This window comes from Geotrypetes seraphini, chromosome 14, assembly GCF_902459505.1.
Source record: "Geotrypetes seraphini chromosome 14, aGeoSer1.1, whole genome shotgun sequence".
Classification (NCBI taxonomy): Eukaryota; Metazoa; Chordata; class Amphibia; order Gymnophiona; family Dermophiidae; genus Geotrypetes; species Geotrypetes seraphini.
Window position 1 is genome coordinate 59547384 of NC_047097.1, and position 19638 is coordinate 59567021.

Genomic DNA, 19638 nt, shown 5'->3' on the forward strand with positions numbered 1-19638 from the left:
GCAGAAGAGGAGCAGAAGAATGCCATAGTGCCACAGTGGTGCCTCATTGAAGCAGCACCTGCACAAGTCTTAAAGTAAGTGGGGAACACCTGGGTATTTGGTAGCTTCAAAATTTGATGTCCCCGTCTGTGCCTGCTTCTGGATGCTGCAAATATGGTATTGAGTTGACAGTCCAGAAGGGCAAGAGTCTCAGCTATTGAACAAGAGCACCATCTAGTGGTTAGACTGGTGTATATGTATGAGAAGGAGTCCAAGTCTGTAAGAACTGAAGAGAAGGGCTCTCTGCATGTCTCTTTGTTTGTTCTATCTTTCCCTGATTTTCTCTTTTTCCAGCTCTGCCTGGGTTCCATCAGCTTGGACAGAGATGGATTAAAGTCTTTCCCCCGCCTTTCCCATCCTCCAAACTATTCTGGTTATTCAAACAAAAAAAACAACACACCAAAAACTGGGAAGCATTAAAAATAAATTAAGCTAGAGGAATTTCATACAGCTAAAAAAAGCAACAGGATGAGGAACACGGAGAGAGAGAGAGAGAGAGAAACAGAAAATCCCCCAGAGATCTTGAGAGAGCAGGAATAAAACAGAGAGGCAATGGAAGAACAAGAAAAAGAGGGAATAGAGTGGAAATAGAAGATAGGAGAGTTAGCAGAAGAGAGACAGAGAGAGAAGAGACACAGTCTGCGAGAAAAAGAGCAAGGGAAAAGAAGAGACAAGTCACAGAGAAACAGGAGTCCAGGATGACAGAGGGGTAGAAGGAAAAATGCTAAGAGATGGGAAATTGCACCAAACTGCCCCAACGGAAGACACTCTCAAAGGTAAGTGGAAGAGGATATCTTGGATGGGGGGTAGTCTGGTCTTCATGATGCTGGGAGGGGGAATGAGAAAGAGCTCCTCTGAGGACCAGAGGACATAATTTGAGGTTGAGGGGTGGTAGATTCAAGAGCAATGTTAGGAAATTCTACTCTACGGAGAGGGTGGTGGATGCCTGGAATGCGCTCCCGAGAGAGGTGGTGGAGAGGAAAATGGTGACGGAGTTCAAAGAAGCGTGGGATGAACACAGAGGATCTAGAATCAGAAAATAATAGTAAAAATTGAACTAAGGCCAGTACTGGGCAGACTTGCACGGTCTGTGTCTATATATGACCGTTTGGGGGAGGATGGGCTGGGGAGGGTTTCAATGGCTGGGAGGGTGTAGATGGTCTGGAGCAGTGTTCCCGCTAAGGTGCGCTGGCCTGCGCGCGCGCACAAAATATTACATCGCAGCGCAAAGTTTCTCTTCACAGCGCACACACGCGTCGCAAAGGTAAGGGGAGGTAAGGTAAGGGGACGCATTGGGGGGATTGCACTTCCCCACAATTGCCATGCTTCGGTTCCTCTTCTTCCTTCCTTCCTCCCCCCCCCCCCCCCGCGGGACCCTGCGGCACCATCAACTCTTACTCCCTCTAATGTCGGCCCTGCAGCTCCAGACTTCCTCGCACCTTCTCCCCTCCCCCTTTGGATCGCTATTATTTTAAATGTTATAGCCGCGGAGCTGTATCCATCAGTGGAGATGTCTAACCTCGGCCTGCCCCGGAACTCTTACTGCAACAGTGACTTCCTGTTCCTGCCTAGACGGGCGGCTGCTGCAGTAAGAGTTCCGGGGCAGGCCGAGGTTAGACATCTCCACTGATGGATACAGCTCCGCGGCTATAACATTTAAAATAATAGCGATCCAAAGGGGGAGGGGAGAAGGTGCGAGGAAGTCTGGAGCTGCAGGGCCGACATTAGAGGGAGTAAGAGTTGATGGTGCCGCAGGGTCCCGCGGGGGGGGGGGGAGGAAGGAAGGAAGAAGAGGAACCGAAGCATGGCAATTGTGGGGAAGTGCAGAGCTGCAGGGAAGAGTGTTGCGGTACCCAGCTGGAGGGAGAAGGAAGATGAGGGAGGGAATTAAAGGAGATGCCAGGGCTTGGAGCATAGGAGGAAGGTATGCCAGTCTAAGGGAAAAGGAAGGGGGAGATGTGAGAGCATGGAGGGGGAACGAAAGATGGAAGAAAAGGAAAGGAGAGAGATGCCAGAGAATCAGGGAAGGGGAGATACCAGACTATGAGGAGAGGTGTGGGAGAGGGAAGGCGAGGAGAGAGATGCCAGACCAATGGGGTGAAAGGAGAGATGGAAGGGGGAGGCATACAGTTTCTGGAAGGGGCATAGAAGGAGAGAAGATGCCATATAGGGGAAGAGAGACGGCAGACAGTGAATGGAAGGAAGAGAGTTACAAGAAGATGAGGAAAGGAGAAACCACAGAAGACAAAGGTAGAAAAAAATTTCTATTTATTTATTGCTTTAGGAGACATGTGTCACTGTTTCTGTGAAGCATTGTATGCAGAGTCCAGCTTCTTGCTGGTTCAATTTAACCTTTGTCTATGTATTTTTATTTTATCCCCCCTTTTACAAAACTGTGAAGCGTTTTTAGCACCAGCCTTGGTGGTAGCAGCTCTGATGCTCAGAATTTTATGAGCATCAGAGCTGTTACCTCCGTAGCTAAAATCCACACTACAGTTTTGTAAAAGAGGGAGGGGTTAGTTTGTGATTACATATTCCTTACTAGGCGAAGGTGTTTTCTGTGTTCTGTGTGTTCGAAAGACATGGTTTTCTGTTAGGATTGACGGTGTAGGATTGATCTGTGCTGGTCTGGCTTGTTTAGTTTTACAATGGGTGTATTGATGTACTGCTCACTGCAATATGTAAGATGCTGCCTTTTCCTAGGTACTCATGTGTGACGTGTGGTTTGTTACTAAAAATCATGTTTTTCTTACAGATGGGGGGGGGTGCCAAAAAATGATGGGCCCCGGATGTTACATATGCTAGGTACGCCACTGTATGTAAAGATACCAGAAAGCTGGCGTAGCAAAAACTTCTAAGTTTTGAGTATTTAACCCTCCCACAATCTCACGGGCACTCGTTTCAAGTTTATTGAGATTTTGATTTAAACGCAATATCAAATATTTTCAATGCGTATAACAAAAATAAATTTGGGGAAATAAATAAAACCATTTGAACCAGTGTTCCCGCTAAGCTGCGCTGGCGTGCGCTGGCGCACAAAATATTACATCGCAGCGCACACGTTTCTCGTCACAGCGCACGATCGGAAGAGGCGTACGGCAGATGGCAGGGCGGCGAGAGGAGAATCGGGCGAGTTGGCTCATAACTTGCTGGCGCCCGATATTTTTGGCTCACGGTGAAAAAAGTTTGCTCACAACACCCGCCCGCTTAGAGGGAACACTGGTCTGGAGTAGGTTTTGACGGAGATTTCGGCAGTTGGAACCCAAGCACAGTACCGGGGAGAGCTTTGGATTCTTGCCCAGAAATAGCTAAGAAGAAAAAATTTAAGTTGGATCAGGTTGGGCAGACTGGATGGACCATTTGGGTTCTTTATCTGCTGTCATCTACTATGTTACTATGAGTTAGGATAAAGAGGGGACAGTGAGGATGATAAAGGAGTAAGTGGGAGTATGTTAGGAGGAATGGGGATGTACTCAGCCACTACAGTCTTTCAGGATTGGATTTAGTAGTAGTTGTGGAGAACTGGCTAGGCCGGGAAAAGAAGATAAAGAGGAGTACTGTACTTTTGGATTCTGGAGCCTCCCTACAAATTGAGTTCCCCTCTAAGATTTTGGGAATACTTTTTGATTCTTCTCTTACTTTTAAGGATCAAATAAACTCTCTGGTTAAGAGATGTTTTTTCAGCTTATAAATGTTGAGGAAGGTCAAATCTCTTTTCCATCAACGTCATTTTTTCTGTTTTGGTCCAATCTATTATAATATCCTGGTTAGATTATTGTAACGCCATTTATCTTGGCATCACCAAAAACTGCCTTCAAAGACTATAATTGATTCAGAATACCGCCGCGAAGTTGATCTATGGAAAGAGCAAATTCGACCATGTGACTCCTTTGCTCTTTTTCTCTCCATTGCCTCCCGGTTTATTTTAGAATTCAGTTTAAGTGTTTATGTGTTGTTTTTAAGATTTTACATGGTATCTTTGCTCCTCATGTTCCTCTGCTATGGAATGTTTATAGATTTTCTTATGCGAGAGGCATTCATCGATTTGAACTTTCTCTTCCTTCTAGGAAAGGAATTCAAAGAGTTAAGAATTTTAGCAGCTCTCTGGCGTTTAAATTTCCCCAACTATGGAATGAACTTCCCCTAATTTTGCGGTGTCCCGGTTCCTTCCAACTCTTCCATAAACTTTTAAAACTTTTTTATTCGCTAAACATTTTGAAAACTAACTCTTGTATTTCAGTTTACTTAATTTTTTAAATTTAATTTATTGTTAATCGCATCGAACTTCCTTTGGTTGAAGACCCGGTATATAAGGTTAAGTTTTAGTTTAGTTTAGGAGTGTAACAGATTTCAAATGGACATGACATTCTGTGTGATTGGATGTTCAGATATGTTACCACAACTCTGCACACTTCAGTGCCTACTTCAGGACGGTCTTTCACCCTACTGGATCTCTGTGTACTTACGTATTGGCACCAAGTCCTTGCCTCTCATCTCCCCTTGTTATTTCCCTACTTTCTTTTCCTCTGTGTTGGGTTTTTTTTTTTTAATCCATCTTTTTCCCTTCCATAAATTCTGCAGTTTCTCTGCTAGCCCTGGCAAAACTACTGAAGCAATTCCAATACATAATCTCAAGATGAACAATGAACCCAGTCTCAGGAATTTGAAACATTAGCAAAAATTTAGCCTAGATGTTCAGCATGGATGGCCCAAGGTCAGGTTTTCTGCCGCTGGGGGCAGCTCGTGAGGCTGAGGAGGGAATTGTGGCTGGATACATTACAAGATGGCACTGAAAAGTTCTCAGCCCAACCAAGAAGGGAATGACGTGGAGCCATGAAACTTACAAGTTATTACACATATTCACCCCTAAGTTCAACCCACTTGGCACATGGGCCCCAATTCTGTAAACTGCACCTAACTTTAGGCGTGCTTTAGGTGTCCTTGTGGCGCAAGTGACAATTAGCGTTACTTAGGCGATGGATTGAGATATTCAGGTTTTACTGCCATAGCTTTCGATAGAAGTAAAACCAGGATGCCTCAAATTGTCCTCCTATGTATGGAGCTATATGGTAACCTTAGTGATACTCATTCCTTGTACTGTTTGAAATCTTTGTTGGTTGTAATGAGTTGTATTGGGCCTCTTCTCCCTCGAACAGAGGAGATTGAGAGGGGACATAATCGAAACATTCAAGGTACTGAAGGGAATAGACTTAGTAGATAAAGATAGGTTGTTCACCATCTCCAAGGTAGGGAGAATGAGAGGGCACTCTCTAAAGTTAAAAGGAGATAGATTCCGTACAAACGTAAGGAAGTTCTTCTTCACATAGAGAGTGGAAGAAAACTGGAACGCTCTTCTGGAGTCTGTCATAGGGGAAAACACCCTCCAGGGACTCAAGACAAAGTTAGACAAGTTCCTGGTGAACAAGAACCTACGCTGGTAGGATTAGTCTCAGTTAGGACGCTGGTCTTTGACTAGAGGGCCGCCGTGTGAGCAGACTGCTGGGCATGATGGACCACTGGTCTGACCCAGCAGCGTCAATTCTTATGTTTTTAATAAAAAGGTAAAATACATTGAAATGCATGAACTTTTCAGATCACACAGGTTCCTTGTTCAGTTGTGATGGTAAGCTTGAAGGCAGGAAGAGTTTATTACTGGGGAGAAATTTCCCCAGAAGATGTCAAGAGGTAGCACATGCAGATTGGTTAGGATCAGTTGTTTGGAAGCCATATTCCTATACATTGTCAGTGTTGTGGGAATGCCAGCTGATATAATACACTAAGCTGGTTATGAACAGATGTAAAATTGGAACAGTAGATCACAGGAGAGAAATGGATATGTGGACAAAGAGTGCCAAGGAGGTGTTAACATTCCTGTTTTGTTTTTAGGATCGGGACCTGAGGCCAGAAGAGATTGAAGGTGAGTAATGTTGCAGTGACCTCATTTACCCTTCTGTCTGCTAGAGAGGTTCCTCATGGTTCCAAAGGTCTTTCTCTATTTCCTCCTTCTATAAGGTAGTACTGAGTAGAGAATGACACGGTGACAAAATTCATCACCGTCCCCGTCCCCGCGGATAACCGCGGGAAATAATCCCATGTCATTTTCTAGTGTCTATTTCAACCTCAGTCCTTCTACACCAGCATTCTTCAAAGCAAAGCTTGCGGGTCAGTGGTTGTGGCCATTCATACTCTAATTCTTCCCTCTCTCCTTAAAGAATGACATGAAGATTGTTTACCGTGGTTATCCGCGGGGACGGGAACGGTGATGAATTTTGTCACCGTGTCATTCTCTAGTGAGCATTGTCTCTCCCTGAGAATGATAATTTTAAATTGTAAAGAACTTAAGAAAAGCCATACTGAGACAGACCAAAGGTCCTTGGGGCCAAGCATTCTGTGTCCACCAGTAACCAGTCCAAGTCTCAAGTACCCAACAGATCCCAAAACATATCTATTTTTAAAGCTCATTTCCAGGGATAAGAATGGTTTTCATTTGTCTACCTGGCTACTGGTCTGTTATGAGCTTTTCCTCCAGGAACTTAAGCAAATTCAAACAATATGTGGATATCAGGGAGTGAGTGGTATAGCGGCAGGGGTCCCTAAGAAAAATGTCCTCTCCAAGGTTTGCAGTTTAGCCACTTTACAGCAGATGGTGCTAACCTGCCATGTCAGAGACTGAGTCAGAGGGGTGGGGCTAAGCTGGGAGGTAGTTAAAAGCCCTGGAGCAGAGAGGCACTGTATCAAGAGGTCTCCAGGAGGGAGGCCCCAAGGCAAGAGGTCTCCAGGAGAGCGATCCCGAAAGCAGAGATCTCCTGGATGGAGGCTTCAAGTAAAGGAAATCTCCCAGAGTGTTGGCTGGGCTTGAGTACATGTGGGGGAGTCCCAGGGAAGCAAGGAGTTATCCTAGCTCAGAGGTTTGCTCCTTGTGTTAAGAAGTAGATGTCCAGGGACATAGGTGCCAACTTTTCAAAATGATAGTGAGTGCTAAACCCAGTGGAAATTACCTCTCCCTGGATAGGGTTACCAGATTTTACATATGTAAAATCTAGACCCCCCCCCCCCCACCTAGGACCGGCCCATTACCCCAATGCCCCGCCCCAGCCTCATCCCTAACCCCGCCCCTCAGCCTGCTCATCTTGGTTGGGAGGCCCCCTCCCAATGCGATTTGCTTTTCAAAACCCAAACAAAGTGCCGGGTTATGAAAAGCCGTCCAGACGTGCCTTCTAAAAAGAGGACATGTCCGGGTAAATCCGGACTTCTGGTAGCCCTATCGTTGGACACAGTCAAAGAGTTTGCTCAATATTGAGGGTGCTCAGCACCCATAGAGCTGGCTCCTATCCCCAGGGATTCCATGGAAAGAAACAGAAAACTGCAAAGGTAAAAGAGTGCTTTTATTTGTTTGTGAAGACCCAGATCCTAGCTGGAGCCAAGCCTGGAACTGTGCTGAAGAAGCCTAACAAGATAGAACTGCTATGAAAGACGGAAGTAAATGTTAATGTTGCTCAGATTGGAACCGAGTCTGTAACTGGAAAAGACTGTATTGTTTTGACTACTTCTTCACCAATAAAGATTTTCTTTTGACTTTACACTGCATCCTGCATGTGACATCCTGTCTGTGCCTGTGAGGGTTCTTGGCCTGTCTGCTAACCACAATGGTAGCAAAAATAGAGAGACATCTTAACTCACTCGTCAACCAAAAACTGAAAAGGAGACCAAAATAAAAAGTGTACAAAATCCAAGCAAGCCATCCAAAAAGTATGGGAAGGCTGGGAGTGCATATGCTCGCAGCCTAGGGCAGGGGTAGGCAATTCCAGTCCTTGAGAGCTGAAGCCAGGTCAGGTTTTCAGGATATCCACAATAAATATGCATGAGATAGATTTGCATCTCAAGGAGGCAGTATATGCAATTCCATCTCATACATATTCATTGTGGATATCCTGAAAACCTGACCTGGCTCCTGCTCTCGAGAACTGGAATTGCCTATCCCTGGCCTAGGGCAACAAAAGTTCCTGATCTAGAAGCTCTGTTGGTAGAGTTACCACATGTCCTCTTTTAAGAGGACACACCCTCCTTTTGGACTTTTTCAGAGATGTCCTTCGGGGTTTTTTTTAGGAATATATCCTCCTTTTCTTGGATGTTTCTATGACCAACACACTAACCCAGTGATTCCCAACCCTGTCCTGGAGGAACACCAGGCCAATCGGGTTTTCAGGCTAGCCCTAATGAATATGCATGAGAGAGATTTGCATATGATGGAAGTGATAGGCATGCAAATTTGCTTCATGCATATTCATTAGGGCTAGCCTGAAAACCCAATTGGCCTGGTGTTCCTCCAGGACAGGGTTGGGAACCACTGCACTAACCAACTTAATGAGAGAAATGACCTATTAATCAGTCTAGACCAGGGGTGGGCAACTCCGGTCCTCGAGGGCCGGAATCCAGTCAGATTTTTAGGATTTTCCCCAATAAATATGCATTGAAAGCAGTGAATGCAAATAGATCTCATGCATATTCATTGGGGAAAACCCAACTGGATTCTGGCCCTCGAGGACCGGAATTACCCACCCCCGGTAGACACCTGGGGGTGCTAAAGAGAGGAGAGAAAAGGGCATTGCTGATCTCTCTGCTTCTCTGCTAGTTGAATCTGTCAAAGGAGTTTTGTTCGTGGAACAGAACTTCAAGCAAATGTCACGTCAAGACTTTCACACTGAGGATACAGCTTGGTTGGGTTGGAGCAGCTTGGATGGATGAGCAAGGAATTTTGAAGACTGAGGAACCTGTAGGGGTAAGGGAAGATTTTGGAGTTTTCAGTTCAAACCCCCTTTCATATTTTTTTTTTCCTTCTCTTATGCATGACCAGAACTAAAGGAAGCATTTAAAGAATTTGATAAGGACCAAGATGGATTCATCAGCTACAAAGACCTGGGGGAGTGCATGCGCACCATGGGTTACATGCCAACTGAGATGGAGTTAATAGAGTTGTCTCAGCAAATTGGTAAGCTGCCTTAGAATTCATCCTCACACCACACATATAACAAAGCACACCTTTGTCTTATTGTGAGTCTGCAGGATATGAGCTATTTTTGTAATTTTCATCTTTAAATACAGAAGTAATAAAACAGTGAGTAGTTCCTTAAGCTTGTGACAGAAAACTGCTTATGCATGCAGCACCTCAGGCTCAGACCAATAAATCACTGACTCTCCCATGCTGATGACTCACAGATCTGCCTCTCCACACCAGATATCTCTACAGGAATTTGGGCCGAATCTCAGCCTGCCTTTCCAACATTGGCGTTTAGATGTCTCACTACCATCCAAAACTGAATATGGCTAAAACCCGAACTCTGAATTTTTCCACCTAAACCCCCCTCCCCCCTTTCTCTGTTTCTGTGGATAACACTCTCTTCCTCCCTGTCTTGTCAGCTCGCAACCTCGGGGTGATCTTTGACTCCTCTCTCTCCTTTTCCACTCAGATCCAATGAACTGCTAAAGCCTATCGCTTCCTCCTCTTTAATATTACCAAAATCCAACCTCTCCTCTCTAAGCATAAGAACATAAGCAATGCCTCTGCTGGGTCAAACCAGAGGTCCATCATACCCAGCAGTCCGCTCACGCGGTGGCCCATCAGGTCCAGGAAATTATCTAATCCCTTCTTGAACCCCAAAACCGTACTCTGTCCTATCACACCCTCTGGAAGTGCATTCCACTACCCAAACCCTTGTCCACGCTCTCATCACCTCATGCTTAGAGTACTGCAACATACTTCTCTCAGGCCTCCTGCTCATTCATCTCTCACCCTTTCAATCTGTTCAAAATGGTGCTGCACGACCCATATTCCATGAGAACCGCCATGCTCACATTACCCCTCTCCTCAAGTCACTTCATTGGCTCCCCATCCTTTTCCGAATACAGTTCAAACTCCTCTTACTGACTTATGCTGGAATTCCCTCTATAGTCCTCAATATCTCTCTTCACTTATTTCCCCCTATGCTCCCCCTTGTAAACTCCACTCATTGGGTAAGTCCCTCTTATCTGTACCCTTTTCCTCTGTTGCCAACCCCAGACTCCGTCCCTTCTTTCTTGACACGCCATGTGCCTGGAACAGGCTGCCTGAGTCAATACGTCATACTCCGTCTCTAAAATAATTCATATCCAAGCTAAAAAGTCCACGTTTTTGAAGCTGCCTTCAACTCTTAAATCCCACTCACTGTCGGATACCTTTACCCATTGTATCATTCCTTCTACCGGAAACTCCCCAACCCTGAGATGTCCTGTGTCTGTCTGTTCAAATTAGATTGTAAGCTCTTCTGAGCATGGACCGACTACTGAATGTTAAATGTACAGTGCTGAGTAGCAGTGGTAGCCCAGCAAGCCACTAACATTCCCAACCTGGAGCACCTCAGTCTCAGCCCAGAAGTTACTTGCACACCCAACTGCAGCACCCCAGGCTGATACTTTCAGCATGCTGCAGGTCAGACTCAGTCTGGCTCTTCAGTAGTGGAAATCCTAAGGTTCGGATCCTGTTTTCATACGTCCCTGATCCCTGCCTGCATCACCTTCAATGAATTCCACAGCCAGATTTTAAAGCCTCTCCTGTTTTGTCTGCTATGTGGATAATCCTCAGCACATCCTTTCCCTGTACTTAACATTTCCAACTGTTTTCTTCTGACATTAGGAGATTGTGGCATCTGTGTCACACCTAATACTATATGGAAGAGGGATCCATGATAATCGAAAGCACTTAAGAGTTGTCGTACTGGGACGGACTGAAGGTCCATCAAGCCCAGTATCCTGTTTCCAACAGTGGCCAATCCAGGTCACAAGTACCTGGCAAGATCCCAAAAGAGTAAAACAGATTTTACGCTGCTGATCCTAGTGGATTTTCCCAAGTCTTCTTAATAATGGCTTATAGCCTTTTCTTTGAGGAAATTATTCAACCCTTTTTTTTTTTTTAAACCCTGCTAAGCTAAGCATGAGAAAAGAGTGCAAGTATATAGCTAATGCTCCACACTAGGCTCACCAATTGTTCTCTTAACTGTAGCAGGAGGGAAGGTGGATTTTGAGGATTTTGTGGAGCTGATGGGCCCAAAAATGCTGGCTGAGACGGCTGACATGATTGGCATGAAGGAGCTGCGTGACGCTTTCCGAGAGGTAAGAATGTAATAGGTCGTCTTTTTCCTGCCCTCTTGCTCTTGGGCTCCCAACCCAGTCAGAACCTACTATTAGCCTTCATTCACAGCCACCTGGAGATTTTTCACATTTTTATGCCTTTGTCCTCCCCTATAATCCTGTCATTGCAGCAATAGTCCTGTATATGAGGCTACAGACTGCAACTCCCTTTGGAGCCCAGTATGTATAAATCCTCAATCTCAGTCATAGGTGTCTCTGTTGTACAATGGGTAGGATTACCCCCTCCCCACACTTCCCAAGCAGGGCACATGAATGGTCACCCACAGTATATGGTAGGGCTAAAAGCATCCAGGGAATTTTTGCAATATGTACTAGCTACCCTGAAAAAGCCCATGTAATTGGGTCTGGAATTAATTATAAAACTAAGTACATTTCATATAATTGCAACATTGAATTTCTGGATTTTTTTTTTTTAAGCTAAACATTTTTTGAATGAACAAGAAAAAGTAAGTAAAAGAAAAATATAGGGGTTTTGGACCAATGAGTGAGAACGGAACTAATGGAAAATGACAGATGTATGCTTTAATAAAATCTGAAGTCCGTTTTTGTGCGTTCCTTTCCCCTATTGTGAAGTAAATTAATTGACTGCATTAGTCAATTCATTCAATGAAAATACAGTGTGTGATTTAGTGAAAAATATATGCTGCATTGCAAGTTTGATCTTATTGGGAGAGGCGTTATTGGAAGTGATCAGCATCCATCTGGTGTTACGATTAGGATTACCCCCCTCCCCCACACTTCCCTAGCAGGGCACATGAATGTTCACCCACAGTATCCCTCAGTTCCTACTGGTCTTATGACCAGAACCTGGTTTGAGGGATCGAGCCCAGGTCTCTAGCAGAGCAATACATAACACTGTCTGTTTGCACAAGCCTCCACAAGCCAGGGGGGAAGCCGGAGGACGCTAGAGAGAAGGGGGAAACATGCAGGCCTTTGGTGAATCGGGCAGTGCTGGCGCCGTACTGCGTAGGGAAGTCAGCTGGAAGGTGCCTCTCTTCCTCCTCAGTGTGCCGCGGCACACTTGGAATCTCAGAAGGCGCACTGGTGTGCCTCGGCACACAGTTTGAGATCCACTGCCTTAAAAGCTGCTGAATGTAAGGCCCTCCAAATTGGGCGCAATCCTGAGTCGCACACAGTGTTCCCGCTAAGGTGCGCTGGTGTGCGCTTGCGCACAAAATATTACCTGGCAGCGCACAAGTTTCTCGTCACAGCGCACACATTGTAGAGCACAGTTCTTCAACCGCCGGTCCGCAAACAAAATCTTGCCGGTCCGCGAAGGATTCGGTCCCCGCCGCAACGAAAGGCCGGCGTCAGCTGACTTGCAACTTCCTGTTGCAGTCGCTGTGCCGGGACTCCTGCCTTCGCCGGGACTCCTGCCTTCCACCGCGTTTGCCTCCTGCCTTGTCTCCGCACCTCCAGACCAGCAGCGGCAGCTCTGTATGCTTTTAACTTCGGCACAGAGCTGCCCCTAATCAATAGTTTAGCGCGGTTTCATAAGGCAGCCTCGGGGCCTTTGCTAGGCCGGCCCACATCGCATCATCGAAGCGGGCCGGCTATCAAAGGCCCCGAGGCTGCCTCATGAAACCGCGCTAAACTATTGATTAGGGGCAGCTCTGTGCCGAAGTTAAAAGCATACAGAGCTGCCGCTGCTGGTCTGAACTCTTGGGCCGCTGAAGGAGGGCAAAAAGCAGCTGTCCTGGAGGTTTCCCTTCCTCTCGCCTTTACAGGTTCCTTTTTTCCACCTTTTTTTTTTCCTTCAAACGGCAACGGGCCCCAGCATCGACATCAATCAAGTAAGTTCCACTGTCAATCAAGCGGTTCTGCTCGGCCAAAGCTTCCCCTGTGACATGAGCCACCCTCAGGGGAAAGAAAGTGACCCACAAAGGTGAGGGGAAGGGGGGCAGATGATGGAAGTTGGGGGGGGGAGAGAGAGAAGGGGCAGATGATGGAATGGAGGAGATGAGAGAGAGAGAGAAGGGGACAGATGATGGAAGTGAGAAGAAGGGAGAGAGAGCAGAAGGCAGATGGATGTCAGTTGAGAGGGGAGAGCAGATGCTGAATGGAAGTGGGGAAAGAACACATACTGGATGGAAGGAGGAGATAAATAAAGGGGGAAGAAAATAGTAAGATAATGGAGGGGTGAGGGAAAGGGGTGACAAGCTGTGTGTAGACACAGTGAAAAGAGGGAAACGGGACTAAATAGTAAGAAAGAATTTAATTTAGATGGAGGCAGAAAATAGAGAAGGAAGACCAGAGAAGAAAAGGGAAGAGAGCAGAGAATGATCAGATCTGAGTGGAGGAAATGAGAAGAGAGATATGCTAAAAACCACAGGGGGGAGGGAAGGATAGAGATGCCAGACCATGAGGGGAACAGAAGGAAGATGATGGATGCTAGACCAAATTGGAGGGTGGGGGGGGGCAGGAGGAGAGATGGCAGGGAAAGACAGACAGTGAATGGAAGGGGCAGATGCTGGACTGAAGAGACAGAGAAGGTTATCATGCTGCTGTACCGGGCCATGGTACGCCCTCACCTGGAGTACTGCGTCCAGCACTGGTACTTTAAGAAGGACACGGTACTACTCGAAAGGATCCAGAGAAGAGCAACTAAAATGGTTAAGGGGCTGGAGGAGTTGCCGTACAGCGAAAGATTAGAGAAACTGGGCCTCTTCTCCCTTGAGCAGAGGAGATTGAGAGGGGACATGATAGAAACATTCAAGGTACTGAAGGGAATAGACTTAGTAGCTAAGGCAGGGAGAACGAGAGGGCACTCTCTAAAGTTGAAAGGGGATAGATTCCATACAAACGTAAGGAAGTTCTGTGGTAGAAAGCAACATATTTATTTGGCTCATAACTTGCTGGCGCCCGATATTTTTAGCTCACAGTGAAAAAAGTTTGCTCACAACACCCGCCCGCTTAGAGGGAACACTGGTCGCACATGCAACTCAATTGGTTAACAAGCATTGAAGAGTCAATAATTGGATGGTAACGGTCCATTGTTGACGTTAATTGGCGTCAACTGAGCTTTGCATGCGCAATTTGTGTGCTACTCTATGACATAGGTCGTCCAAATCCCATAGCACGCAACCCAAAAGGGACGTGGGTGGGTCGGAGAATTTCTAAAAAGTTATGTGCTGTGTTACACCATTGCACGGAAACACACCCAACTTGCGTGCCAGGATTTACACCAGTAAGTCCTTGTGACCAAAGTTGGGTGTGAGAATCGGCATAAGATTTCAAGCTGACACATACTACTAATTTTGTAAACTGCCTTGACCTGCCTGTTCATACCATGTATTAAACATTAAAAAAAATTAATACTAATATTGATTGTACAACATTTCAAGGATATATTTTAAAATTTTATTTATTTATTTAATTTTATTTATTTAAAATTATTTATAACCCGCCTATCCACAAATCTAAGCGGGGAACAAAAATCACATACAAAAGCACATTAAAAAATACGAAACAGCAAAAAAAGAACTACCCTAACTCAAAACCACTTCTTCCTTTGGTTCATCTTCAGGCTTACTTTCCACTCCCCACGGGCTGCAGGCCTTGCACCGGCATAGCGTAAACTACGCTCGGACCGCTTTCCAAAAACTACAATAGCTGCCTAACTGGAGTCGCTCTCCTAAATTTCACTTTAGTTTGGAAGTCCATAAATGAGACACCTGGGTAAACACACTCATGAGACTGTTTGCAATTACTATATCAAGTAGACCAGATTGAAATTAACGCATTTACAGGATTTGAAGAGCATTTCAGCTAAATGTTTGAAGGCCGCAATGGAGGACTTTGAGGGCTGCGCATTGGAGACCAGTGCTGTACCCCCTTACAGGCTACGAACGCTGCCTCTGTACTACCCCAGCACAGGCCAGCCCAGCAAGTAAAAGCCAGGCTTAGGACTGAGTCACTTGAGACTGGCCTAAGAACTATAAGATGATGTCACAAAAGTTAGAGGAATGTGAATGATGCAGTTAAGTTGGTACCTGTTTTTATTGTGAGAATGGCACCCATTCAGTGAGGAGAAACTGAGAGAGACAAATATTTGTTATATATCATTTTGCATCATCCTTTAAAATTTTTTTTTTTTTTTTTTAATAAAACCTGTAAATTACACGGCAATGCTGCTATCTTGTGGCAGCTGTGTAAATTCCAGGTGTTAATTTAACTACAGAATTTCTCACACTCATGTCAGTTTTAACCTCCTGTATTTTCTGCTGTGGGACTCAACTTGTCATAGAGCTTTAGGCCCGAGTTCACAGCCTGCTGCTAACCAAGTGTGGCTCTCTCTTGCTGCCAGTTTGACTCGAATGGCGACGGGTGCATCAGCACAGCAGAACTGCAGGAAGCAATGAAGAAATTGCTGGGACAGCAGCTGAATCACCGCGAGATCGATGAAATTGTGAAGGACGTGGATCTGAATGGGGACGGACTGGTGGATTTTGAAGGTACGAGATAGGGAGGCTCCAGTTGATGATCTAGTCCTGCTTTTACTATGCTGAATTCACAGACCTGTTGCTTTTATTTCCCAAAGAAAAGCAAGAACATGAGTCTTGAATTTCAGTGAAGTAAAACCAGGACTTGTCAACTGAGAGAGGAAGGGGAAGGTCAATGACAGTAGCTGGGAAGAGGGAATGATATTAATGTAACCTCTTCTTTTATTGGGGACACTCCCAAAAGAGGCCAGGGGTCCATCTTTAGAGGCTGCAGTCAGTGGCGTAGGGAAGCTGGCGCCTGGGGCAGAGGTGCCCAATATCAGAGAGAAGGGTCTCTTAAATGCATTCTCCCCACCCCTACCCATGTACCTCTTTAAATCTTCACCGATAGCTATCAGGGTCTCCTTACAGCTGCTTGCGCCAACTGCCTGCCCTGTGGCATCACTTCCTCATCTCACAAACAGAGGGCTGGGGCCGGCATGAGTAGTGGGGAGGAGACCCTGCTCACTGCCAGTGAAGACTTGAGGAAGTAGGGGGGTGGGGGAGAATGCATTGAAGAGACACCCTACCAATGGAGGGGAGAGGAGGAGAGATGCCAGTTCCCCTTCCAAGAATTCACCCAGGGTGCTCTCCTCCCCCCCCCCTTTACTATGCCAATGGATGTAGGGGAGATATGATTGAAGTCTACAAAATGCTGAATGGTGTAGAATGGGTACAAGTGGATCAAATTTTTGTTGTTAGTCCTAGTGACTTGATGAATTGCGGATCTAAAAAGAAAATCGGTTTTGTGCTAGTCCGGAAAAGTCCTCCAGGGTCACCCCCATGGTTGTTTTCAACATGTCCAACCATCTGATTGCAGGCCGCCCTCTTCACCTGGTTCCTTCGGTCTTCCCAAACATGATGTCCTTCTCCAGTGATCTCTCTCTTCATGAAAAATTGCAGAGACTAGGGGGGGGGGGGGGACGCTCGATGCAGTTACAGGGAAATGCATTTAAAACCGATAGGAGGAAATACTTTTTCACTCAGAGAATAGTTAAGCACTGGAACGCATTGCCAGAGGATGTAGTAAAAGCAATTACTACAGCTGGTTTTAAAAAAAGATTTGGACAACTTCCTGAAGGAAAAGTCCATAGTCTGCTATTGAGATAGACATGGGAGAAGCCTTCTTGCTCTGGATTGGTAGTATGGAATTTGCTACTAGTTGGGTTTTTGCTAGGTACTTGTGGCCTGTATTGGCCACCATGAAGACAGAATACTGGGCAAGATAGGCCACTGGTCTGACCCAATAAGGCTATTCTTATGTTCTCATGACTAGAGAAGGACATGGGGATGAAGTTTGTCCCTATCCTCACCCTGTCCCAGTGACTTTTGTCCCCGTCCTTGCCAGCTTTGTCCCTGTTCCCTGTCCCCACAAACCCTGTCTGATCCCATCCACACAAGCCTTGAATAGTTATGACTTTATTGTACATTGAATCATATTATTAAAGTACAAAAAGAAACAATATTCTGTACAACTGTCATTTTATGAATCACAAATAATACAGAACAAGGATGAACAAAACCCCTGTCTTCCCTCCCGTCTCACAAATATCCTCTCAACTATCGAGAAAACCGAACAAACCAAATTATTACAGTACATAGAAATTATTACAGTACATAGAAAACTCATGCTAACATAATATCTTGGTCAGACAACAACACAAATGCCAAATCCATAATAGCTGACCAAAATGATAAGCATACAGTAAATTAAACCCAAATCCCAGGAAGCCACACCTTGCATGTAGTAAACACCAAAGGGTTCAGAGAAGAGCGACAAAAATGATAAAAGGTATGGAAAACCTTTCATACGCAGACAGGTTGGAAAGGCTGGGGCTCTTCTCCCTGGAAAAGCGGAGACTCAGAGGAGACATGATAGAGACCTTCAAGATCATGAAGGGCATAGAGAAGGTAGAAAGGGACAGATTCTTTAGCCTACTGGGAACCACTAGAACAAGGATCACTCAGAGAAATTGAAAGGGGACAGGTTTAGTACCAATGCTAGGAAATTCTTTTTCACTCAGAGGGTGGTGGACACCTGGAATGCGCTTCCAGAGGTTGTGATAGGACAGAGTACACTAGGGGGTTTCAAGAAAGGATTGGATAAGTTCCTGAAAGATAAGGGGATTGAGGGATACAGATAGAGGTAGAGATAGGTTACGATAGGGCACAGACAGAAGGACAGGGGGGGCTTAAATGATCACCTTACAGGTCATGGACCTGATGGGCCGCCGCGGGAGTGGACTGCTGGGCACGATGGACCTCTGGTCTGACCCAGAGGAGGCAACTTCTTATGTTCTTAAATAGAAAGATCCATTTCCTCCTATACTGTGCTATGCCAGGGATCTCAAAGTCCCTCCTCGAGAGCCGCAATCCAGTCGGGTTTTCAGGATTTCCCCAATGAATATGCATTGAAAGCAGTGCATGCACATAGATCTCATGCATATTCATTGGGGAAATCTTGAAAGCCCGACTGGATTGCGGCCCTCGAGGAGGGACTTTGAGACCCCTGATCTAGGCCAAGGATGTCAAAGTCCCTCCTCAAGGGCCGCAATCCAGTCGGGCTTTCAGGATTTCCCCAATGAATATGCATTGAAAGCAGCACATGCACATCGATCTCATGCATATTCATTGGGGAAATCCTGAAAACCCGACTAGATTGTGGCCCTCAAGGAGGGACTTTGAGACCCCTGCACTAAGCAAAGATCACATATGGCAGGAATAGTGTTAGGGGAGTGCAACTAGGGCAACTTCCCCTTGGCCAGAGAGAGCCCTAAGCCTGTTGGAAGCTGACGAAGGCACTGCCTGGTACTGGGCTTAGTGGTCCCCAGCTATGTCTAACTAGGGTTACCAGATGGCTGGATTTACCTGGACACATCCTCTTTTTAGATGACTGCCTGGGTGTCCAGATGGATTTCAAGTTCAGGGCCGTGTCTGGAGGGCCTTCGAGCATGCGCGAGTGTGACACGATGACATCACACGCACGCGCAATTGTGTGTGATGTTATTGCATCACATCTGCACATTCTCTGAGGCCCTCCAGATGCGAGTCTGAGCTCAAGGAAAGAAGCGGAATGTGGCGAGGCTGGTTGCAGGGCCTCATGTCCGGGTTTTAGCGTAATAAAATCTGGTAACCCTATGTCTAACACCAGCTCTGGCAGGATACACATTTCAAATCTGATATATTCTAATCACGAGATAGAAAATACAATTATTTTTTTCTACTTTTTGTTATCTCATCATTCTATTCTTCAAATCATGTTGGTCTCAGGCTCTGGTTTGTTTTCTTCCGTCTTCTCTTAACTCATTCGCTAGGGTCTCATGACCATTTGACGTTGCTTCTTTCTCCATGCTCATCAATCATCTTCCGTCTCTGTGTGTGTCCCTGACCGTATTCAAATCCAGGCTCAAGGTCCACTTCGTCGAGGTTGTTTTTAACTCCTAACAAGTTTCAAGTTTATTATTGCTTCGTAAACCATTTTAAATACCAAAGCGGTTTACGTCATAAGACTGTAGGGCATTCATGCCTAATGAACTCCCCAACCCCCTACTTGTCATGTTTGTCTGTTGATTAGACTGTAAGCTCTTCTGAGCAGGGACCGTGTCTTGAATGTTCTAATGTAAAGTGCTGCGTACATCTACAGCACTATAGAAATTATAAGTAGTAGTAGTAGTGAATGTATTTTCCCCATGTTAAGCATCTCCTTCTCTGTGTTTCCCAAACTTCTAGTATTTCCCCTGTACTCATCTCGCTGCCTTCATTATCATGATCACCATGCTATGTCCCTATCCCCTACCCCTGTGTCCAATATCACTCCTCTATGTCCCTATGCCCCCCTAAGTCCAGTATCTCCCTTCTGCATTCCTATTCTCCCCATGTCTAGCCATCTTCCCTCTCTGTCCATATATCTTCCCATGTCTGGCATTGCCCCTCT

The 19638-nt window shown here is 45.7% G+C and overlaps 1 protein-coding gene across 2 annotated transcripts in view; it reads left to right on the forward strand.

Moving 5' to 3' along the window:
- LOC117348654 (calcium-binding protein 2-like) overlaps window positions 1-19638 on the forward strand; it is a 31718-nt gene that overhangs the window by 10605 nt on the left and 1475 nt on the right. The window contains exons 1-5 of one of the 2 annotated variants that reach the window (XM_033921005.1): window positions 532-815; window positions 5926-5956; window positions 8894-9028; window positions 11075-11184; window positions 15530-15677. In XM_033921005.1, coding sequence (XP_033776896.1) covers window positions 771-815; window positions 5926-5956; window positions 8894-9028; window positions 11075-11184; window positions 15530-15677 — 469 coding nt within the window. In that variant the 5' untranslated portion in view covers window positions 532-770. Of the gene's footprint in view, window positions 1-531; window positions 816-5925; window positions 5957-8893; window positions 9029-11074; window positions 11185-15529; window positions 15678-19638 lie in introns of those variants that run through there. The other variant, XM_033921004.1, reaches the window with a different exon arrangement.